This window comes from Heterodontus francisci, chromosome 10 (assembly GCF_036365525.1).
Source record: "Heterodontus francisci isolate sHetFra1 chromosome 10, sHetFra1.hap1, whole genome shotgun sequence".
Classification (NCBI taxonomy): Eukaryota; Metazoa; Chordata; class Chondrichthyes; order Heterodontiformes; family Heterodontidae; genus Heterodontus; species Heterodontus francisci.
In genome coordinates, this window is record NC_090380.1 from 9,786,487 (window position 1) to 9,811,883 (window position 25,397).

Sequence of the window (25,397 nt, forward strand, 5' to 3'; positions counted from 1 at the left end):
TTCACATGTTTCAGTCAGAGCACCAGAACACCATCTACTGGCATACATCAGTTTGGAAGGGCTAACGCTCCATTAATATCTAGCTAGTCTGGCATCTGGTATGAGCAGGTTGTCTGATGAGGAAAGGTTGGACAGACTGGGCTTGTTTTCACTGAAGTTTAGAAGAGTGAGGGGAGACTTGATTGAAGTATATAAGATCCTGAATTGTCCTTGACAAGGTCGATGAGGAAAGGATGTTTCCTCTTGTGGGTGAGTCCAGAACTAGGGGTCACTGTTTTAAAATTAAGGGTCGTCCTTTTAGGACAGAGATGAGGAGAAATCTTTTATAGAGTCATAGAGTCGTACAGCTTAGAAACAGGCCCTTCGGCCCACCGCATCCATGCCTACCATAATGCCTATCTATACCAATCTCACCTGCCTGCATTAATTCCATATCCCTCTATGCCTTGCTCATTCAAGTACCTGTCCAGATGCCTCTTAAATGTTGCTACTGTTCCTGCCTCCACCACCTCCTCAGGCAGCTCATTCCAGATACCCACTATTCTTTGTGTGAAAATTTACCCCTTTGATCCCCTTTAAATGTCCTCCCTCTCACCTTAAATCTATGCCCTCTAGTTTTAGTCACCCTTACCGTGGGAAACAGACTCTGGCTATCTACCCTATCTATGCCTCTCATAATTTTATATACCTCTGTCATGTCCCCTCTCAGCCTCCTTTGCTCCAGGGTAAACAGACCCAGCCTATCCAATCCCTCTTTATAACTCAAGCCCTCCAAACCAGGCAACGTCCTTGTGAATCTTTTCTGCACCCTCTCTAGCTTAATCACATCTTTACTGTAGTGCAGCGACCAGAACTGCACACAGTACTCCAAGTGCAGCCTAACCAACGTTACGTACAACTGTAACATTACATCCCAACTCTTGTACTCAGTGCCTCGGCCGATGAAAGCAAGCATGCCATACGCCTTCTTCACCACCCTGTCTACCTGTGTTGCCACTTTCAGGGAACTATGTACTTGCACCCCAAGGTCTCTCTGCTCAACAACACTCCCCAGGGCCCTGCCATTCACTGTATATGTCCTGCCCTGGTTTAACTTCCCAAAATGCATCACTTCACACTTGTCTGCATTAAATTCCATTTGCCAATCCCTTGCCCACTTTCCCAGTTTATCTATATCCTGTTGTAACCTTAGACAACCTTCTTCACTGTCCACCATACCACCAATTTTGATCTCATCTGAAAACTTACTAATCATGCCCCTTACATTCACATCCAAGTCATTAATATCTATGACAAACAACAGAGGGACCAGCACCAATCCCTGCGGCATACCACTGGTCACCAGCCTCCAATCTGAAAAACAACCCTCCACTACCACCCTCTTCCTCCTATCACCAAGCCAATTTTGTATCCAATTTGCTAGCTCACCTTTCATCCCATATGTTTGAACCTTCTGGACTAGCCTACCATGCGGGACCTTGTCAAAGGTCTTGCTAAAGTCCATGTAGACAACGTCTATTGCCCTGCCCTCATCAATCTTCTTGGTCACCTCCTCGAAAAACTCAATCAAATTCATGAGACATGATTTCCCACGCACAAAGCCATGCTGACTATCCCTAATCAGACCATGCCTTTCCAAATGCATATAAATCCTGTCTCTCAGAATCCCTTCCAATAACTTTCCCACCACTGATGTAAGACTCACTGGCCTGTAGTTCCCTGGCTGATCCCTGCTGCCCTTCTTAAATAAAGGCACAACATTAGCTATCCTCCAGTCTTCCGGTACCTCACCTGTGGTTAACGATGATACAAAAATCTCTGCCAGGGCCCCAGCAATCTCCTCCTTTGCTTTCCATAGCATCCTAGGATACACCTGGTCAGGCCCTGGGGATTTATCCACCTTAATGCGCTTCAAAACCTCCAACACCTCCTCCTTTGTAATGTTGATGTGCTCCAGGATATCGCCGTTCCCTCCCTTGAACTCACTAGCTTCCATGACCCTCTCCACGGTAAATACGGATAAGAAATATTCATTTAAGACCTCGCCCATTTCCCATGGCTCCACACATAGATTACCACACTGATCCTTAAGGAGACCTACTCTCTCCCTAGCTCCCCTTTTACTCTTAATATACTTATAGAATCTTTTAGGATTCTCCTTTATCTTATCTGCCAGGGAAATCTAATGGCCCCTTTTTGCCCTCCTAATTTCCTTCTTAAGTGTAGTCCGACACGCCTATACTCCTCGAGAGACTCCCTTGATCCCAGCTGCCTATACCTGACATATGCCTCCTTCTTTTTCCTGACCAGACCCTCAATATCCCTCGTCAACCAATGTCCCTAAACTTGCCAGCCTTGCCCTTCCATATAACAGGAACATGCCGGCCCTGAACTTTTCCTATCTCACTTTTAAAAGCCTCCCTCTTGCCAGATGTCCCTTTACCTGGAAACAGCCTCTCCCATTCAACTTTTGAGAGTTCCTGTCTGATGCCATCGAAATTAGCTTTCCCCCAATTTAGGACTTCAACCTGAGGACCAGTCCTATCCTTTTCCATAGCTATCTTGAAGCTAATAGAGTTATAGTCACTGGTCCCAAAGTGCTCACCCACTGACACGTCAACCACCTGCCCATCCTCATTTCCGAAGAGGAGGTCAAGTGTAGCCCCTTCTCTCGTAGGGCCATCCACATACTGCTTCAGAAAACTATCCTGGCCACACTTAACAAATTCTTCCCCATCCGATCCCTTAGCACTAAGGCAGTCCCAGTCAATATTAGGGAAGTTAAAATCACCTACTATTACAACCCTATAATTCCTACACCTATCTGTGATTTCCCTACATATATGCTCCTCCACTTCCCTCTGACTACTGGGGGGCCTATAGTAAAATCCCATCAAAGTGATCACCCCTTTCTTATTTCTAAGTTCTACCCATATGGCCTCGCTGGACATTTCCCCCAGGATATCCTCTCTGAGTACTACTGTGATGTCCTCCCTAATCAATAGTGCAACTCCCCCTCCTCTCTTACCTCCACCTCTGTCACACCAGAAGGATCGGTACTCTGGAACATTAAGCTGCCAGTCCTGCCCATCCCTCAACCACGTTTCCGCAATAGCTACAACAATAGCGGCACAGTGGCGCAGTGGTTAGCACTGCAGCCTCACAGTTCCAGCGACCTGGGTTCAATTCTGGGTACTGCCTGTGTGGAGTTTGCAATTTCTTCCTGTGTCTGCATGGGTTTTTGCCGGGTGCTCTGGTTTCCTCCCACCACCAAAGTACTTGCAGGTTGATAAGTAAATTGGCCATTATAAATTGTCCCTAGTATAGGTAGGTGGTAGGGAAATATAGGGACAGGTGGGGATATGGTAAGAATATGGGATTAGTGTAGGATTAGTATAAATGGGTGGTTGATGGTCAGCACAGACTCAGTGGGCTGAAGGGCCTGTTTCAGTGCTGTATCTCTAAATAAGTAAATAAATCACAATCTCATGGACCAATCCATGCTCTGGTGACTTAATGGAGACATATAAGATAATCAGAGGGTTAGATAGGGTGGATAGTGAGAGTCTTTTTCCTCGGATGGTGATGGCAAACACGAGGGGACATAGCTTTAAGTTGAGGGGTGATAGATATAGGACAGATGTTAGAGGTAGTTTCTTTACTCAGAGAGTAGTAGGGGCGTGGAACGCTCTGCCTGCAACAGTAGTAGACTCGCCAACTTTAAGGGCATTTAAGTGGTCATTGGATAGACATATGGATGAAAATGGAATAGTGTAGGTCAGATGGTTTCACAGGTCGGCGCAACATCGAGGGCCGAAGGGCGTGTACTGCGCTGTAATGTTCTAATTCTAATTCTAATTCTAATTCTGAGTTCATCTGCTTTACCTGTAAGGCTTCTTGCATTAAAGTAAATGCAGTTTAGCCTACCAGACCTTCCGAACTCCCTGTCCTGCTCCTGCCCGGCCTGCCTACTGGATTTGCTTGCTTTAACCTCTACATTTGCCTCAACTATCTCATCTGAGAGACTACTACTTTGGGTCCCACCCCCCAGCAAGACTAATTTAAACCCTCCCGAGTAGTACTAGCAAACCTCCCCGCAAGGATATTGGTCCCCTTCCAGTTCAGATGCAACCCGTCCTTCTTGTACAGGTCACCTCTGCACCAGAAGAGATCCCAATGATCCAAGTAGCTGAAGCCCTCCCGCCTACACCAGCTCTTCAGCCACGCATTCATTTGCCTAATCCTCCTATTCCTATCCTCACTAGCACAGAGGGTCGTGTTACTTTGGAACTCTGTCTCAGAAGGTGGTGGATTTGGGGTCATTAAATATTTTTAAGACAGAGATAGATAGATTCTTTTCAGACAAGGGAATCAAAGGTTATCGGGATAGATGGGAGTGTAGAATTTGAGACACAAACAGATCAGCCATGATCTTATTGAATGGCGGAGCAGGCTCGAAGGGCCGAATGGCCTACTTCTGCTCCTAATTCGTATGTTTGTATGTTTCACAGGAACAGGATCAGTATGCAAGTTACCTGGCACCTACACAATGCTTTTTTCTGGCACAGGCACGATGGGCCGAATGTCATCCTCCTGTGCTAAATGATGCTGAGATCCTGTGACACACAGCCACAACATTTGGCCACTTCACCAATGTGACAGGCTCACTACTGAGGAGCAGGGGTCAACCCCAACATGCGTGGCTCAGGACCCCTCTCTGCAAATCCACCATGCACACAAGTATCATCAAAGTCCAGGGACCAGGGGGACGATTACTGACAACACCATAGGGCTGCTAAAGCAGAGGTTAAGGCGCCTCAGCATTGTTGGCACTACTTCCAATGTGTCCCAGAAGGGATTTCCCACACTCTAGTGTGGTGCACCATGGACAACCTTGACTCTCCAGAGGCCAGCATCTGGAGAAAGAGCCACAGGTGTCTCAACAATGAGTGGGAGGTATTGGCTCATTGTTCAGAGATTCTGGAAATTGCTCATTCCCCTGTCCTGAAAACTTATACAAAGTCTCCACATTAAAAGTTTTTGGTATGTCTTTCGTCATTCCCTTTATCCTGCTTTAAAGTACTTGGAATCCATTCAGTCAACTCCTACATCAATGACTTACTGGCAATGCAGACTCTGAAAGTGCTAGAAAACCAACAGGTAGATGTTGTGGGCAGTACAGTGGCGCAGTGTTTAGTCGCGCAGTGGTTAGCACCGCAACCTCACAGCTCCAGGGACCCGCGTTCAATTCTGGGTACTGCCTGTGCGGAGTTTGCACGTTCTCCCTGTGACTGTGTGGGTTTTCGCCGGGTGCTCCGGTTTCCTCCCACAGCCAAAGACTTGCAGGTGATAGGTAAATTGGCCATTGTAAATTGCCCCTAGTGTAGGTGGTAGGGAATATGGGATTACTGCAGGGTTAGTATAAATGGGTGGTTGTTGGTCGGCACAGGCTCGGTGGGCCGAAGGGTCTGTTTCAGTGCTGTATCTCTAAATAAATAAAATCAAATAAATAAATGTAAAAGATCCCATGGCACCGTTTCAAGAAGAGCAGGGGAATTACCTCTGGTGTCCTGGCCAATCACAAACACAGACTATCTGGTCATTTATCACATTGCTGTTTGCGGGATCTTGCTGTGTAAACATTAGCTGCCATGTTTCCTACATTACAGCAGTGACTGTACTTCATTGGCTTTAAAGCTGGTTGGGACATCCTGAGGTTGTGAAAGTTGCTATATAAATGCAAGTCTGTCTTTCAAACAGACACTGAATAGACAAGTGTGTAACAAGTAGACTTTCCATTACCACCACTCAATAGTCAAACTGCAGCTGTAATTTTTCAAAAAATGCTTTCAATTGATTAGTTTATAAACTGCAACTCAGTCCAGTTCACAGATTTGTGAGTGAATTAACCGTACATGTTTATGAACTCCTAATTCTGTTTAGTCGTATGTGTGACTTGCCCTTACGCCCCATTATTTATTTAGTGAAGTGAATCTAAAGTGAGTGATTAATATGTATGTACCATAAATCAGAATGTGTTTCATTTGTAAGTGTGTATTTGTAATCTCAAATTCTGTTCTAAAATGAATCACGTCTCATTTGCCAAGGTAGGTCATAGTTAGAATGATGAAAATTTGTGCTATTTCATCGGACTTTGCTTTGTTGTCTGAGTAGAGTAGTGTAGAGCTGGCTGAGTTGTGTGCGTAGTGATGTATCTGGTTTCTGAGAGATGATATTACAGACAGTGATGTTGATGAATCGTTCTTGGCCAACAGGTTTATGTGAAGAACCTTCAGTTCTGCAGTGAGAGAGACGCAGTCTCCTTTGTTTTGGACTTGCTTGTGGATTTTCTTTTATCCCAAACCATCTGAATTAAAGAGTGCTGTGTTGACTTGTCACAAAATGCTCCTGTTAAAGGGAGATAAGCATTCACATTCCAGTGTTCCTTAGCCAGTATTCGGTTAGAGCTGCAGGCTCACATGGCCTGGAAGGGAACATTTTGGCCCAGTGGAGATGGAAAGGGGGAGGCTGTAAACAGCCGATGGACCCAGGAAGGCTGGGATTGTGGAGATTTCCTTTTACTCTCAAGATCAGCTGGGTATGGGCACCAGCATATAAGGACATTCTTAGTAACTACAGGCCAGTTAGTTTAATATCAGTGATGGGTAAGGTTTTAGAAACAATCATGAAGGAAAAAATCAACAGGCACTTGGAGTGGTTTGAGTTAATTAAGGATATCCAGCATGGATTTGTAGAAGGCAGATCATGCTTGACTAATCTAATTGAGTTTTTCATTAAGTAGCAGAGAAGGTTGATGAAAGAAATGTGGTGATGTTGTCTAAATGGATTTTAAGAATGCCTTTGACGAAATGCCACATAAAAGGCTGTTTAACAGTGTTAGGAGCATTGCTTTTTTTGATAAACATAAATGGCTTGAATATTGGAATAGAGAGTAAAATTTCAAAATTTGCTGATAGTACCAAACTTGGAGGTGTGGCAGACAGTGAGGATGATACAAACCATCTACAACAGGGCTAGCAGAATGGGCAGACAAGTGGCAGATGGAATTTAACACAGAGAAATGTGAGGTGATGCATTTTGGCAAAAGGGATAGGGAGAGGCAATATAGATGAAAATTGTATGGTTCTCAAGAGTTTACAGGGACAGAGGGACCTGGGGGGTTCATGTGCTTAGATCTTTGAAGGTGGCAGGACATTTTGAGAGAGTAGTTAGCAAAGCAGATGAGATCTTTGGGCTTCATAAATAGAGATATTGAGTACAAAAACAGGGAGGTTATGCTGAACTTTATAAAGCTCTGGTTAGGCCACAACTAGAGTATTGCACCCAGTTCTGGTCACCACACTTTAGGAAGGATATTAGGGTCCTTGAGAGGGTGCAAAGATTTACCAGAATGGTTCCAGGGATGGGGGATTTTAGTTACAGGGTTAGGTTAGAGAAGCTGAGGTTGCTCTCCTTGGAGCAAAGAAGATTGAGAGGAGATTTGATAGAGGTGTACAAGATTCTGACAGGGGAGACAAAGAAAAGCTAATGGTAAAAGGGCTGGGGACACAAATTTAAGACTTTGGGCAAGTGATACAGGGGAAATATAAGGAAGAACTTCTTTCCGCAGTGAGTGGTAATGACCTGGAACTCTCTGCCCATGAGGGTGGTGGAAGCAGAGGCGATGAATGATTTCAAAAGGAGATTTTATGGCCACTTGAGGGAATTACAAGGCTACAGGGAAAGTGCTGGAGAATGTGATTGACTGGATTGTGCTATAGAGAGCTGGCATGGACTTGATGGGCCAAATGGCCTCCTTCTGTGCCATTATGATTCTATGACTCTATGAATTTTAACTTGATTAAACTAATTTAAAGTAATTGTAATATTAGTATGATAAACAGACTTGAGTGAGGCTTCAATTGATGGCAATCACTGCAGCAGCAGCAGGCATTTAAAATGTCTGGCTGCAATATTAGAGGACACCCTCAAACAAGCAGAGTCAGCAGAAACTTGCCATGCTTACCTGCGGGACTAGTTCTGTGGGCAGGTCCACTTTGGGCGACTGGACTTTGGAACCAGAGTAGACAATCACGGAAAATGCAGTGTAAATGGTTGTGGGTGAAAGTCACTCGTGTGTTAAATTCTGGGATCTATTTTAACCTATGTAGCCCATTTTGCCCAGATACCTGAGCAGAAAACATGTGGACAGTCCAGGCTATGGTGTGGCCATGGCGATACTGCATTACCATGTTTATACACTGAGCAGAGTGCAGAGACCGAAACAGTGAAGCAATGGTGTTACAAATTCCACATTTATTGTCTGTTAATTTAGTTCTAATGAAAGTGGATTGCTGCAGCAGAGGTTTCCATGGAGTTCTGGTGCCCCGTTATAGTAAGGAATTGGTATTGTGAAAAAGGTGTAATAAAAGGGGCCCCACCACTCTCTGACAACACTTTTACTGTTAATATGTCAATAGAAAACCTTTGATTCCCTATTTTGTTCGTCGAATGTATGACAGGCAGCTAATATATATGACAGCAATATGAAACCACAAAGGCTCTCAGTGTAATAATTAATTTGGTTGGCAGATTAACACCTAGATCGGTTTTCAGGTCACATGACTCCACAGCAGTCCAATGAAATCACTATTCTTGTGTAATCACTATTCTTGTGTAATTGTTTTGGCCCCTGATATACTTTTCTCTTGTTTTAGAATGTTTCTTCAATTGGTGATGGTCTGTGGAGCAGAACAATATTACTGGGAAGATACTTCCAAGGGATTATGGTAGGGTCTATGCAAGCGATAGGGTTTTGGTGCCTGTGATGAGGTGGATTGATGAAGCTGTAGCAATAATGGGATGTAGCTCGTCTGCTGTCATGGAGAACCAGACAAGGCGATCTGACAAAGGTGGGTACTTGTGGAATTACTCTGTACTTTCTTAAAACTTCCACATCACCAGATTTCTTGCTATTAAACAAAAGGGAAAAGGCTGTGGGCTTGACATTTACAAAAAACAATTCTGAGATTGTAACTATTGGAATTGAAATATGTGCAACCAGGATCTTTGGAATGCTGCTATTTGAATTCTTAATGACTAGCCTTGCAAGGTTACTTTACAAGCATTACAGACTTTCTAAACATGGGATTGTTCTCTTTAGAACACAGAAGTTAAGGGAAGATTTAAATGAGGTGTTTGAAATTGAGAGTTTTGATAGAGAAGATACTCTCCACTGGTTGGAGTCATACCTAGCGCAAAGGAAGATGGTTGTGGTTGTTGCTCCAGGACATCACTGAAGGAGATCCTCAGGGTAGTGTCCTAGGCCCAACCATCTTCAGCTATTTCATCAATGACCTTCCTTCAATCATAAGGTCAGAAGTGGGGATGTTCGCTGATGATTGCACAATGTTCAGCACCATTCGCAACTCCTCAGATACTGAAGCAGTCCATGCCCGCATGCAACAAGACCTGGACAATATTGAGTTTGGGCTGATAAGTGGCAAGTAACATTCACGCCACACAATTGCCAGGCAATGACCATCTCCAACAAGAGAGAATCTAACCATCTACCCTTGATGTTCAATAGCATTACCATCGCTGAATCCCCCACAACCAACATCTTGGGGGTTACCATTAACTAGAAACTGAACTGGAGTAGCCACATAAATACCATGGCTACAAGAGCAGGTCAGAGGCTAGGAATCCTGCGGCAAGTAACTCACCTCCTGACTCCCCAAAGCCTGTCCACCATCTACAAGGCACAAGTCAGGAGTGTGATGGAATACTCTCCACTTGCCTGGATGGGTGCAGCTCCAACAACATTCACCACCACCTTCTCGAGGGCTATTAGGGATGGGCAACAAATGCTGACTTTGGCAGCAACATTCACATCCCATCCCATAAATAAATTTAAAAAACGATAGGGAGAAAATGTTTCCATTGGGAGGAGGGTTGATGACGAGAGGACACAGATTTAAGGTAATTGGCAAAAACGCCAGGGGAAATTTAAGGAAGTGAATTGTTATGATCTAGAATCATAGAGTGTGATGGAAACAAATTCAATAATAACTTTCAAAAGATAATTGGATAATAAATACCTGAAGGGGAATAATTTTCAGGGTTCTGGGGAAAGAGTAAGAGCGTAGGACTATTTGAACAACTCTTTCAGAGTTGGCACAAGCGTGATGGGCTGAATGGCCTCCTTCTGTGTTGTATAATTTTCTTATTCTGTGTTGTGAAGTATTATATAAATGCATATTATTATTGAACTGAATTACTCTCATAAGCTGAAATTTGTGACATGTCCTATCTGGCACGAATGTATATACACTGAAAAATCAGAAATTATCATATATGGTAGCATTTAAAAAGAGCTTCTGGAAAAAGTCAGAGGAGTTTTGTTGTCACAGTAACTAGGCCTTGAAATGAAGTGAATCACTAAAGACAGGATAATGTGCATTCCAAAGGATATAGCGCCTGTTTCTGCCATGTCGTTCAAATCATCGTGTTAGAGATGGATTTCTTGCTGGACAGATGACTAACTGTTGATTGTTATAAAGTGTAGCAGATGACCTAGCTTTGCCTTCCAGAATTTCATGTTCATGTGCAATAAGTAATGGAAAAATAAATCAAAGGTGTTTGGCAATCTTAACTCAAGAGATTGTCTATTAATTGGATGTTTAGTTGTATTCAGGTGGTGAGAATTAACTGGGGATTCACTTGTACTTCTATAAATAGGAACAGGCTGAAACATTGGTGGTTGGGTTTGAAGGTGCATGTTGGTCTCTTTAAGTAAACATTTATAAGTAGATAAAGACTAGGCTCTAATTCTATCCTTCACCACCTGGCTATCTTAACAAAGAATGCAGATTCATTTTCTGTAGGGAATGCCAGGAGTCAAATAACAGTTGATCAAATTAGGTGTGTGTGAGCAAATTGGCATGTTTATTGATTATTATACCAGACTCTATTAGACAGAAACATTGCTTTCCTATTTCCATTGCTAAATGTACTCTGTTTTGTATATAAAAACAAAAAGTGCTGGAAATACTCAGCAGGTCTGGCAGCATCTGTGGGGAGTGAAGCAGAGTTAACGTTAAGGTGAGAAAATAATTGAGTTTTAAGCAAGTGAGGGGGATGGGGGAGAGAACAAAGGGGAAGGTGTTTGATAGGGCAGAGGGCAGGAGAGATTAAATAACAAAGCTGTCCTGGGACAAAGTCCAGAGAGAGTGTTAATAGCAGAATAATGAGCAGCTCCGACTACATGAAAAGCATGGTTAAAAAATAAAATATTTTAAAAAGGGGCCAGTCATTGCTCTGAAGTTGTTGAACTCAATGTTGAGTCCGGAAGGCTGTAGCGTGCCTAATCGAAAGATCAGGTGCTGCTCCTCGAGTTTGCGTTGATGTTCACTGTTTCTCTGTCTCCGACGCATCTGCTCTGATGCAACCTTCCATGACAGTGCTTCTGATATGTCCTCCTTTTCCCTCAACCGAAGACCGCCTCCACTATGGTTACAGGGCCCTCAACCATGTCCGGCCCATTTCCTGCATCTCTACCCTCACCCCTTCCCCTCCCTCCCAGAACCGCGACAGGGTTCCCCTTGTCCTCATTTCCCACTCCACTAGCCTCCACATCCAAAGGATCATCCTCCACCATTTCCGACACCTCCAGTGAGATGCCACTACCAAATGCATCTTCCCCTCCCCTCCCCTGTCAGCATTTCGAAGGGATTGTTCCTTCCGTGACACCCTGGTCCATTCCTCCATTACTTCCGACACCTTGTCCCCTTCCCGCGATATCTTCCCATGCAATCACAGGAGGTGTAATACCTGCACTTTTAGCTTCTCTCTCCTCACTATCCAAGGTCCCAAACACTCCTTTCAGGTGAAACAGCGATTTACTTGTACTTCTTTCAATGTAAGTATACTGTATTCGCTGCTCACAATGTGGTCTCTTCTACATTGGGGAGACCAAACGCAGATTGGGTGATCGCTTTGCAGAACGCCTCTGCTCAGTCCAAAAGCATGAACCTGAGTTTCTGGTTCATTGCTATTTCAACACTACCCCTCCCCCCGCCACTGCTCTCATGCCCACATATCTGTCTTTGGCATGCTCCAGTGTCCCTGTGAACATCAATGCAAACTCGAGGAGCAGCACCTGATCTTTTGATTAGGCACTCTACAGCCTTGCAGACTGAACATTGAGTTCAATAACTTGAGAGCATAACTGGCCTTTTTAAAAATATTTTATTTTTTAACCTGTTTTTCATGTAGTCTGAGCTGTTCATTATTCTGCTATTAACACGCTCTCTGGACTAATGCTTTGTCTTTCACCACAAGTATTAACATGTTCTTGCCTTTGTCCCAGGAGAGCTTTGTTATTGAGTCACCCTCTGCCCGATCAAACACCTTCCCCCTTTGGTATCTCCCCACTCCCCTCCCTTTCACTTGCTTAAAACCTAATTCTTTTCTAACCTTTACCAGTTCTGATGAAGGGTCACTGACCTGAAATGTTCTCTACAGATGCTGCCAGACCTGCTGAGTATTTGCAGCACTTTGGCTACAGGTGAGGTCCCAGAGGACTGGAGAATAGCAAATGTTGTTCCTTTGTTTAAGAAGGGTATCAAGGATAATCCAGGAATTTACAGGCCGGTGAGCCTTACGTCAGTGGTAGAGAAACCATTGGAGAGGATTCTTCGGGTCAGGATTTAGTCCCATTTGGAAATAAATGGACTTATTAGCGAGAGGCAGAATGGTTCTGTGAAGGGGAGGTCATGTCTCACGAACTAGATTGAGTTTCTTGAGGAAGTGACAAAGATGACTGATGAAGGAAGGACAGTGGATGTTGTCTACATGGACTTCAGTAAAGCCTTTGACAAGGTCTCTCATGGCAGACTGGTACAAGTGGTGAAGTCACATGGGATCAGAGGTGAGCTGGCAAGATGGATACAGAACTGGCTCGGTCATAGAAGACAGAGGGTAGCAATGGAAGGGTGCTTTTCTGAATGGAGGGCTGTGACTAGTGGTGTTCCGCAGGGGTCAGTGCTGGGACCTTTGCTGTTTGTAGTATATATAAATGATTTGGATGAAAATGTAGCTGGTCTGATTAGTAAGTTTGCAGACGACACAAAGGTTGGTGGAGTTGTGGATAGTGATAAGGATTGTCAGAGGATACAGCAGGATATAGATCGGTTGGAGACTTGGGTGGAGAAATGGCAGATGGAGTTTAATCCGGACAAATGTGAGGTAATGCATTTTGGAAGGTCTAATACAGGTGGGAAGTATACAGTAAAGGGCAGAACCCTTAGGAGTATTGACAGGTAGAGAGATCTAGGCGTACAGGTCCACAGGTCACTGAAAGTGGCAACGCAGGTGGATAAGGTAGTCAAGAAGGCATACGGCATGCTTGCCTTCATCGGTCGGGGCATAGAGTATAAAAATTGGCAAGTCATGCTGCAGCTGTACAGAACCTTAGTTAGGCCACACTTGGAATATTGCGTACAATTCTGGTCGCCACACTACCAGAAGGATGTGGAGGCTTCGGAAAGGGTACAGAAGAGGTTTACCAGGATGTTGCCTGGTCTGGAGGGCATTAGCAATGAGGAGAGGTTGGATAAACTCGGATTATTTTCACTGGAACGACAGAGGTGGAGGGGCGACATGATAGAGGTTTACAAAGTTATGAGTGGCATGGACAGAGTGGATAGTCTGAAGCTTTTTCCCAGGGTGGAAGAGTCAGTTACTAGGGGACATAGGTTTAAGGTGCGAGGGGAAAAGTTTAGAGGGGATGTGCGAGGCAAGTTCTTTACACAGAGGGTGGTGAGTGCCTGGAACTTGCTGCTGGGGGAGGTGGTGGAAGCAGATATGATAGCGACATTTAAGAGGCATCTTGACAAATATATCAATAGGATGGGAATAGAGGGATACGGTCCCCGGAAGTGCAGAAGGTTTTAGTTTAGACAGGCATCATGATCGGCGCAGGCTTGGAGGGCCGAATGGCCTGTTCCTGTGCTGTACTGTTCTTTGTTCTTTGTTCTTTTTGCCTTTACTGCAGATTTCCAGCATCTGAAGTATTTTGCTTTTATTTCTGTTTTGTATATATTGTGTTTCTGTTGGCCTGGCAAGATGAAGATATTGGCCGTAATTTAACACCCCTCCCCCACCGCCCTCAGGAGGTGGGGCCATGTTAAATCATGTGGGAGGTAGGGGTGCCATGCCTGTTGCCTACCCACGCCTGCTGCTATTTTATCAGAGGCAGGGGAGGTAGCAAGCAGCCTGCCCACCCTTAGACCAACAGAGGCCCTTAAGAGGCAAATTAATGACCCCTTCCGCAATCGTTGATATTTTACCAGTGGTGGACGGGCAGTTCAGCCCCTGAGAAAGGTGCCTCGTAATACCTGGCAGACTTCTTGTTGGCTGGCTGGGGGGGGTGCTCTCCTGATTGGGCACTCTATGCTTCATGGAGAGGACCCCTGCCTGTAGCACAGGCCACTCCCTCAAAACAATGCCCCTGCCCCACTCCCAGTGGCACTGCTGGGACTGAAGTGTTGGCAGCCCTCTGGCTGGCAGTACTTGGAGGCAACTTGTCTCTAGGGGTGGAAGCAAAATAGCTTGGCTTCCAGGCCTGGAAATGGCTGGCTGGCCTCAGGCTTTCCAGCTGGTGAGCGGGGCCACCACCTCACTGTGAAATTCCAGCCATTCTTTAAGAAAGTAATTTAAAAAGGTAGATAAGTACATGAGGGAGAATGAAATAGGAGCATATGTTGACAGAGTTAGATGAAGTAAGGAGGGAGGAGTAAAAACAGAAAATGCTGGAAATACTCAACAGGTCAGGCAGCATCTGTAGAGAAAGAGTTAACATTTCAGGTTGATGACCTTTCATCAGAACTGGGAAAAGTTAGAGAGGTAATTGGTTTTAATCAGGGAAAGGCTGGGGGAGGGGAGAAAAGTACAAAAGGGAAGGTGTGTGATCGGATGGAAGGCAAGAAGAGATTAAATAACAAAAGGGATGATGGTGAAAGGCAAAACGGGATGGTAATGGGACAAGTAAAGAAACAAGAGATGGGTTTGGAGAAGGTATGAATGGGAATAGCAAAATCACCAGCTTTTTTTATTTGTTTTCATGGGATGTGGGCATCGCTGGCAAGACATCATCTGCCCATCCCTAATTGCCCTTGAGAAGTTGGTGGTGAGCTGCCTTCTTGAACCACTGCAGTCCACCTGGAATCAGGAACAGTGGGAGCAGGGGTTATGGTCTGAAATTGTTACAACAACTCAATGTTGTAAAGTGCCTACTCGAAAGATGAGGTGTTGTCCCTCAAGCTTACATCGAGCTTCGTTGGGGCCGTGTCGGAGACCAAGGACAGAGAGGTCAAAGTGGGCATGGTGCATGGAATTAAAATGACAGGCAATTGTCCAATCTGATTTCTCAATGTAGTGGCCAACACATTGTGAGCAAATTGAAAAAGGTACAAGTAAATCGCTGCTTCACCTGGAAGGAGTGATTGGGGCCTTGGATGGTGAGGAGAGAAGAGGTAAAAGGTGTTACATCTCTTGGGATCGCATGAGAAGGTCCCGTGGGAAGGGGAGGGGCTGTTGTGGGTGACTGAGGAGTGGACCAGGGTGTCACATAGGGAACGATCCCTTCGGAATGCTGACAGGAGAGGGGAAGGGAAGATGTGTTTTGTGGTGACATCACAGTGGAGGTGGCGGAAATAGCGGAGGATGATTTGTTGGATACGGAGACTGGTGGAGTGGAAGATGAGGACAAGGGGAGTCCTCAAAATGTTAACTCTGCTTCTCTCTCTACAGATGCTGCTGAGTATTTCCAGCACTTTCTGTGTTTATTACACGTTTCCAGCATCTGCAATATTTTGCTTGTGTAAAGTGGGAGGAGGCTCTATGAAGCATAAACACCAGCATAACCCTGTTGGGCCGAATGGCCTTTCTGCACTGTAAAATTCTGTGTAATTCCATGTAAGACTCTCTTTAACTTTATTTTTGCTCTTCTCTCCTTTAGTACAATGCAGTTTGTTACTGACTTAGCTTGTTTCCGCTTCCCTGTTTTCTGTGCTCTGACTATATAAACTTACAGATGATTTTGTACAGTTACTTCCCATCTAGATGAATCAAGGACTCCATCTCCCTTTGCAGGTAAGCTTTTGATTCTATCCATTGTGTAATTTTGTGAATGATCTAATGTTATGCATTTAATAGTAATATTTTATTGGCATAATTAGAGTCACTGCACTCCAGAAAGCAGCTTGCTATGAGAAGTGTTTTGTCAAAGACACACGTTTTAAGGAGTGCCTTAGAGTGAGAGAGCGAGAATTCCAGAGCTTGGGCCAGGCAGGTGAAGGCATGGCCACAGATAGTGGAATGATTAAAATCAGGAATGCTCAAGAGGCCAGAATTAGAGGAGAACAGATATCTCGGAGGCTTGTGGGGCTGGAGGATTTACAGAGAAAGGAAGGGATTTGAAAACGAGGATGAGAATTTTCAGATCGAGGCAGTTCCGGACTGAGAATCAGTGAGCACAGGGGTGAGAGTGGAACAGGACTTGATCTGAGTCAGCATACAGGAAGCAGAGTTTTGGGTGAACTCAAAAACTACCAATCGTGCAGCTTGTACTAGGTGGTACAGTAGGAAGGCCTGGTGTAACAGTCTGTTTAATGCACTCTCCTTCCTTACGGGCTAGTGTCGTCATTCTGCTCTAAACCAACATGCTGAACAGGGTGTTCTGGCAGTCTGCACGTTACATGTACTGCATGCAGCCAGGATAGCTAGCATGATCGAAGAAGGCTGCAAATTGCAAGCTTGCAATCTGAAGTGCAGTTGTTCTATGAGAAATATTATAGTTTGTATCTGGCTTCTTGATGTTCAAAACAAGTGCTGTCTCCTTCTCATTAACAGTTAACTCTCATTTTCAAAACTGTAGCTTTGCCCTTTAACAGCAGTTAAAGGATTAATAGTCCATCATATTATGTAATGTTTTCCATTAATTGATTTGGGTTTTTTTTTACATCTATAACTCAAGTTTAACCTAATGAATTGATTGATAATTCAGTCCAATGGCTCCTCGTGTGGGTCTCCCAGACATTGATTATTAACCACAGAAAGCAGGGGATTCTGAAGAAACTGCACTGATTTGATCACTATATTTACATTTATAATGAGGCAATGTAGATTAAAATCACAACTCCCTCCCCATTCTGACACTCTTGAAAGGCACAGTTGAAAACTTGATGTTTATACTTTTTGCTTGAAAACAATATGGGCACTGCGAGTCGGTGGGTGTGGGCACTGCGAGTCGGTGGGTGTGGGCACTGCGAGCGGGTGGGTGTGGGTACTGCGGGCCAGTGGGTGTGGGCACTGTGAGTCGGTGGGTGTGGGCACTGCGAGTCGGTGGGTGTGGGCACTGTGAGCCGGTGGGTGTGGGCACTGCGAGCCGGTGGGTGTGGGCACTGCGAGTCGGTGGGTGTGGGCACTGTGAGCCGGTGGGTGTGGGCACTGCGAGTCGGTGGGTGTGGGCACTGCGAGTCGGTGGGTGTGGGTACTGCGGGCCAGTGGGTGTGGGCACTGTGAGTCGGTGGGTGTGGGCACTGCGAGCCGGTGGGTGCAGGTGATAAGCAGTTGATTTTTTTTTCCTCTCCTGGACTTTCCATACATTACCTTCTGTTGTAGAACATTCTTGTAATGTCCTAGCTTTTTATTTAGTACTATAAAAAGGTTAATGTGTGTTGTATTGAACTTTGCTATTAATTGTTTAATATTTAATATTATAAATTAATATCCATTGCCACAAGCCTGTACACTGCTGTCCTTGAGGTGTTCAATAGGAGATGAGAGACAACGGTTTGAGTTGAATCTCCCTCATTTCTTCCACCTCTCACTGTAAAACGTTACACCTGAGCTTTGCTCAGCTGCTTCACTAACAATACAGCTTTACCACTACCTTCAAAGTACTGTAGTACTGCATTGGAGCTTTTGATATCTCAATATCTGTATGTTAAAAATGACATTGGCATAATTAGCCTGCCTCAAAAATTTACGTCTTGTTAAGTTTGGGTTGTACATTTATCAACTTCTTTCATTAATAATTCCTATCTCCAGATTTATAATGAAACAGCTCCTTTAAGCGAGTCATGCTATACTGACAGTGATGATGCTATATGCTCGGATTCTGCACCTCCCAGTCTCTCATTGTCACCTGTATTGCTCCAAGTTCTAACCAACTCTTAATTTACCTGCATCCCAAATTCCCCCAATTCTTGCTATTTAACTCTACATAACAAAGTACATTAAAATCGGGACAGAATGTAGTACTTTAGAAAGAGCAGTGAATTACATCGACACACCGGAGAACAAATGATCCCACCTGTAACACTCTTTTACCTGAAATCTAGGCTGGTTTTGGATCTGTGCACTTCAAAATACTTTACAATCTATGGAAGATCCAGTGAGCTGTTTCTCTGTTCAAAGGATTGAGGGTACCATCTCCCATGCTGTAAAAATGACAGTTATTAAGGGATTTACATGATTATAGGCAGATTACATGAAGTATATGGGACAATAAGATGCATCCATTTATTTAACATTGGTATGTGCCACTATTTTATCTGTAATGCTGCTGATTAGTGCTCCAAATAGAATATTCTATTGTTATGACCCTGTGACATTGCAGTTTGTGGCCACTAGGTGTTATTGCAGAGTGGCATTGCTCTGCCAGTTTTCTCCTGTGTCAGGCAGCACCATGGGTAATGTTGTATGTTTGGTTAATCTGCTGCCGCTGTTTTGTACATTTGGTTAGTCTAGCTAGGAAAGATTACTGAGTCTTCAATAATTTGGACATTAACTCTTTTATTACATTCTAACTATGAACAGCTTTACTCAAGTCTGTATGACTTCTCTGAAGCCATGCTGCATCTCCCTTGAGTCTCTCACACGTGATATCTTACATTATCATGGTGGGATGTATTCCTCACACTGTCTCAAACATTAACCCTTTCAAACCCTTATACTACATCTTCCCCCAAGTCTCTGACATCACAGATTCAATCTGTCAGGAGGCTTCACAACTCTAAATTAAAAGCAAAATACTGCAGATGCTGGAAATCTGAAATAAAAACAAGAAATGCTGGAAATACTCAGCAGGTCTGGCAGCATTAGTGTAGAGAGAAGCAGAGTTAACGTTTCAGGTCAGTGACCTGAAGTTCTGAAGAAGGGTCACTGACCTGAAATGTTAACTCTGCTTCTCTCTCCACAGATGCTGCCAGACCTGCTGAGTATTTCCAGCATTTCTTTTTATTTTGGCTTCACAACTGTCCCTGATCGTGTTGTTGTCAGACTCGGAGATCAGTATTCTTTCTCTGAACTCTTGTTTCTTGACTTGGACAGCCTTCATTGAGGTTTGTAGTATCTGGTGCTTTCTGAATCTCTGGTTCAACAACTGATTCGTCCAGATGTCTGACTGACTGATGTCTTTGATGCATAGAAATAAGATTCTTCCTGTTTCTCTTATAGTACCTTCTGAAGTTTGTACTAAATAAGATCTCTGTTGATTGTCATCTCTCTGGACGATTACTCCTTCTCTGCCTTGGTCTCATACCCATACCTTTTCTCCTGCCATTAACTTGGGTAGGTCCCTGTACAATAACTCCAGTTATAGTTAGAGGTTTGTGATTTTCAATAAGACTTTTCTCTGTCTTGAACTCTCTGATAATTCTGGACTTCTAGCCCTGGAAGTAATTTTTAGGTAGGATGGGAAGTTGTGTTCTAAGCTTCCTTCCCATCAACAGTTCTGATGGTGCTAATCCACATTGAAATGGAGTAGGTCTAAACTTCAGGAGTGCTGTTTGAAAATGTCATTCTTCTTTAACAGTGCTTTAATAGTACTGACTCCTCTTTCAGCTTCTCCATTAGGTTGAGGATATCTAGAGGAACTTGTAAGATGTACAAATCCACAGTTTTCTGCAAAGTGCGTGAAGTCATCGTTAGCAAATTGTGGACTATTATCACAAACTATCTGGTCAGGTATACCATGTGTTACAAAGATCTCTGATAAAGCTTGGATGACTGTCTCAGTTGTTGTTGTGTACAAACATTTGACTTCGATCCACCTTGAAAAATAAACATTGACAATCAGGTAGGATTTCCCATTAAACATGAATCGATCCATCCCCAGACATTCCCAAGGTCTGGTTGGAAATTCAGTCGAGGTAAGGGGTTCCCTCTGCGCATACCTGGCAATTAGAAATCATTTCTTCTTTATCTCTCAATATTCCTGGCCACCACACGGAGGCCTGAGCCCGTGCTCTACATTTCGTTATATCCATATGACCCTGGTGTATTTTCTCTAAGATGTCTACCTAGAGTGAGTCTGGAATCATCAACCCCCAATCAGATACCAGTAAATCATCCATAATAGTAAAGTATCTTCTGTGTTTGAAGGAGATTTTCATCCTCTTACCACTGGGACACTGCTGTGACCAGTCTTGTGTGCAATATTGGTGACTTTAGCTGCATTCCTCATCTTGCATCTGAGCATGATTAATTTCTCGGAGCTTTTTCGAACTTGCCAGTCATTGTGATGCAGTGAACTGAGAATATGACTCAACCTCATTACTAAAATTAACATCCTGCTGTGTAGGATGTTCGACAGTAGCTCTGGATAATGCATCTGCTGTCATTTGCAGCTTGCCCTGTGCGTGCACCGTTTCATACATGAATCTCATTAACCTCAATCAGAATCTCTGGAATTCTCAGAGACATTCTAGCGAGTTCCTTTTTATCAAGTAAGGAAACTAGGGCTTTGTGGTCTGTCTCAATAACAATCTTTAAACCGATAATATAATCTGAGAACTTCTCACAAGCCCACGTGACTGCGAGAGCTTCTTTATGGTGGCATAATAAAAACAAGAAATGCTGGAAATACTCAGCAGGTCAAGCAGCATCCGTGGAGAGAGAAGCAGAGCCAACACTTCAGGTCAGTGACCCTTCCTCAGAAGGGGTCTGAGGAAGGGTCACTGACCTGAAACATTAAATCTGCTTCTCTCTCCACGGATGCTGCTGGACCTGCTGAGTATTTCCAGTGTTTCTTGTTTTTATTTCAGATTTCCAGCATCTGCAGTATTTTGCTTTTATTTTGTGACGCCGTACGTGGTCTCAGTGTCAGACAATGCTCGTGATACATGATAAACCGGTCTTTGACTTCCATTTGGCTGTTCTTGGAAAAGGACTGCCCCTATCCTTGTATTCCAGGCTTTTGCTGCAATTGTGATTGGCAATGAGGGGTTATAGTGCATTAAAATATCCGGCAAAATCAGCATCTGCTTGATCTTTGAAATGCCTGCTCATAATGTGTATCTAACACCATGCTCGAGCCTTCATCAATAGTTATCATAAGTATTCAGTAACTTGTGCTAGATTGGGTAAATATTTCACCATTCCAAGGAATCGTTGAAGATTTTGGACAGAAGTAGGAAGTGGGAATTCACTATTGGCTTTTGTACTTTGTGGGTCTGCTATTATACCTTTACTACTGACATTGTGTCCTGAGAAACGAAAGCGGTTTTTGAGAATTCACACTTTTCATCAGGTGCCAGGCCGTCACCTTGTAGATGATTCAAAACCGCTCTAACCTTCAGGTCATGTTCTTCAATGGACTCAGCATGAACTAAGACGACGTCCATATGGCATTTTACTCTTTCAAGGCCCTATGGAATATTTGACATCGTCCTTTGGAATATTTCCGGTGCTGATGTTATACCGAATGGGAAACAATTAAAACAAAGTCTTCCGAACTGAGTAATGAAAGTTGACAATAACCTTGACTCCTCATCCAAAGGGTCTTGCCAAAAGTCACTATTACATAAGAACATAAGAAATAGGAGCAGGAGTGGGCCATTCAGCCCTTCGAGCCTCCTCCGCTATTCAATGAGATCATGACTGATCTTCTACTTCAACATCATTTTCCTGCACTATCCCCGTATCCCTTGATGTTTTTAATATGTAGTAACCTGTTGATCTCAGTCTTGAACATACTCAACGTCTGAGCGTCCACAGCCCTCTGGGGCAGAGAATTCTAATGATTCACCACCCTCTGAGTGAAGAAATTCCTCCTCATCTCAGTCCTAAATGGCCTGCTCCTTATTCTGAGACTGTGTCCCCTGGTTCTGGATTCCCCAGCCAGGGGAAAGATCTTACCTGCATCAACCCTGTCGAGCCCAGTAAGAGTTTTGTATGTTTGAATGAGATCACCTCTCATTCTTCTGAACTCCATAGAATAAAGGCCCAGTCTATTTAATCTTTCCTGGGACAATGCCTCCATCCCATGAATTAGTTTGATGAACCTTCGTTGCACTCCCTTTATGGCATGTATATCTTTCCTTGGGTAAGGAGACCAAAACTGCACATAGTACTCCAGGTGTGGTCTCAGCAAGGCTCTATATAATTGCAGTAAGAACTTTGTGAACATGGTACTTTTGGATAACTTTGCCAAACTTTCATCTACTGAAGACATCATATGAACTTCTCTTGCCACAGCCATACTAAGTTGAGTTAAGTCTACACAGTGGGGGCGGCACAGTGACGCAGTGGTTAGCATCACAGCCTCACAGCTCCAGTGACCTGGGTTCAGTTCTGGGTACTGCCTTTGCGGAGTTTGCAAGTTCTCCCTGTGACCGTGTGGGGTTTCCACCATGTGGGGTTTCCTCCCACAGCCAGAGACTTGCAGGGTGATAGGTAAATTGGTCAATGTAAATTGCCCCTGGTGTAGGTAGGTGGTAGGAGAATGGTGGGGATGTAGTATGGAATATGGGATTAATGTAAGATTAGTATAAACGGGTGGTTGTTGGTCATCACAGACTCGGTGGGCTGAAGGGTCTGTTTCAGTGCTGTATCTCTAAATTAAAAAATAAATAAATAAACAAATACAAAGATCCCTTTTAGGAAAAGGGAACTAATCCCAAGCACCACTCTGTAGGTTCAGTGACAGGAGAAATGACTCCCATCCTGGTCATCTCTTCGAACTGTTGTTGAATTTGCTTCATTAGTGGGTATGGTATCTTCCCAGGCGTACAAAGACATAATGGTTTAATGTCTTTTCTCAACATATGTGGTCTTCAGTCTCCCTAGACCAGTAAATAATTTTAGAAAGTCTTTTTGGAAGTGACTCCTCGATTCTTGTTGCTTAACTTCTTCCACTTTCTTTATAAGATGAAGGTCAATACAAGCTCTTCTACTTGAGAGAGAGAATTCCTGATTCCGTAGAACATACAATGTTTCTAATATCTGCTTTCCCCTGTACTGCAGTGTTGCCTGTAGCTTTTCCTTGACTTTCAGTGCAATCCCTCCTGGACCATGGAACTGAGTTTCTGTTGGTTGTAGATAATGTGTTGATAATCACGACTCTTTGTCTGATAAAACCTTTACACTTGCTCCAGTATCCAGTTTAAAATTAGTGATACGTTCGTTGACTTGTATCTGCAGATCAAAATACCTGATTAGGATCATTGATCTCACAAAGGACATTTTCTGATTTCTCTCCTGATGGACATTGTTTAACTTCATTAATAGCTCTATGCATGAAGAGTTTTTCTTTCAAACCTGTGGGAGTAGAAATTTTACTTTGGCACAACTTCCTAAAATGGCCTATTTTCTTACAGTGGAAGCATTTTGCTTTGTTTGCAGGACACTGTTCGTGCCTGTGGGTCTTTTCGGCACCACATCACTGTCAGGGTTTAATGGCGTCTTGCATTTCCTGATTGAGGAACTGTATGGTTGCTAGAGGTTTCCTGAACCAAGGTCTTTCTTCACCTCTTAGGATTGCTCTGTTGTTCTTCTGCTTATCTCACCAGCTGTATTGCTTTGTCCAGGGTGAGGTTTTCCTTAGACTGCAATCAAACTGATAGGGATTCATCAGCAATACCTACTACAATGCAGTTTCGTATTAATTCTGCCTTTATGTCTCCATATTCACATTCCTCAGCTAGTCTGTAAAGGTAATTAATAAAAGCAAAAATTGTTTCACTTGGTTTCTGGACCCTTCTGTTAAATTTTGCTCTTTCCAGAATCTCATTGCTCGTCCAGTTGAAATAGCTATCAAAGACATTTAAAACTTCATCAAATTTGGCAGATGTCTCATTAATGCCTTGTCTTGCAATAACATCATCTGCGATAGCTCCAATGGAATACAGCAACGTGTTAACTTGAAACAAAAACAAAAAGTGCTGGAGTTGCCGTGTTTTTCCAAAAATAAAAAGTGCTGGAAAAACTCAGCAACTCCAACACTTTTTGTTTTTGTTTCAGATTTCCAGAATCTGAAGTATTTTGCTTTTATTTTAATGTGTTCACTTGCTCTGCTTCGGACTGGTTGTCTAATTTGGAGGCAATTCTGTATCTCAGAAATCTTTTTCACCAGAATGACCAAATTTGAGTTTGATTTGATCCTTCCTTGTGTCTCAACCTCTGTGGTATTGTGAATTTAAGATCCATGGCTTTTTATTTGGTGTACTTTCTTTTTAAAATTTTCCCTCCAATATTGGAAGTTTCCCATGCTTTTCTGCCTTGCACTTATTCCCTCTATGGGCGGCATTTCTCAGAGAAATCTCGCCGCTAGACTCTATTTCTTTCATTCTTTTCTTTCCTCCCTCCTTCCCTCCTACGCAGTTTTGCAGTGTTTCTCTTTTTTGTCTATGCTCTTTTTACTCCCTTCACATTGAGTATTTGAAGCATCCTCTGTTTTGTGTTTTATTTTGCACTCTCTCGGTCGCCACTTGTAATGGCACCAACCTTGGATCTGCTGTCGCTAAGAACATTTGGTTTTCCCGGTGCTGCCTGGCTAGTGCCGTTCAAACCAAAATATTTTACTCTCTTTCGGAGTTGCTCACCAGATCCTCGACCGTTGCTTGGTTCTCTAACTCAACCTGCGATTGCTGGACAGGAATTTTTTTCACAGACTACCCGCCTCTGTGGTGCAACCTGAATATCTCTGCAAGCTGATTCCACGTCTCCTTCGTCCACTGAGCAGCTCCGGAGCTTTTTCACAGCCTCTTCTCAAGTTCTGCAGTTTGGGCACTTTTTTTCAGGTCAGCCTTCTTCAAGATATTGCTTCAAATTTTTCTGGGTGTTGGATGGTTGGAACCACTGCTGTTCACTGTGTTTGTTTGGTTAGTCTGCTGCCACATTTGTATATTTGATTAGTCTAGCTAAGAGAGATTACTGAGTCTTTGGTAATTTTAACATTAACTCATTTATTACAGCTTTACATAAGTCTGTGTGACTTCTCTGAAGGCATGCTGCATCCCCTTTCAGTCTTGCATGTGATCTTTTACTTCATCATGGTGGGAGGTCTTCCTTACACTGTGTTGAACATTAGCCCTTTCAAACCCTTATAC

The 25,397-nt window shown here is 43.6% G+C and overlaps 1 protein-coding gene across 4 annotated transcripts in view; it reads left to right on the top strand.

Annotated features, from left to right (window-relative positions):
• Positions 1-25,397, top strand: part of ppef1 (protein phosphatase, EF-hand calcium binding domain 1) — a 194,423-nt gene that overhangs the window by 13,439 nt on the left and 155,587 nt on the right. For all 4 annotated transcript variants that reach the window (XM_068039833.1, XM_068039832.1, XM_068039835.1 and 1 more), the window contains exons 2-3: positions 8,718-8,912; positions 16,111-16,155. In XM_068039833.1, coding sequence (XP_067895934.1) covers positions 8,828-8,912; positions 16,111-16,155 — 130 coding nt within the window. In that variant the 5' untranslated portion in view covers positions 8,718-8,827. The remainder of the gene's footprint in view (positions 1-8,717; positions 8,913-16,110; positions 16,156-25,397) is intronic.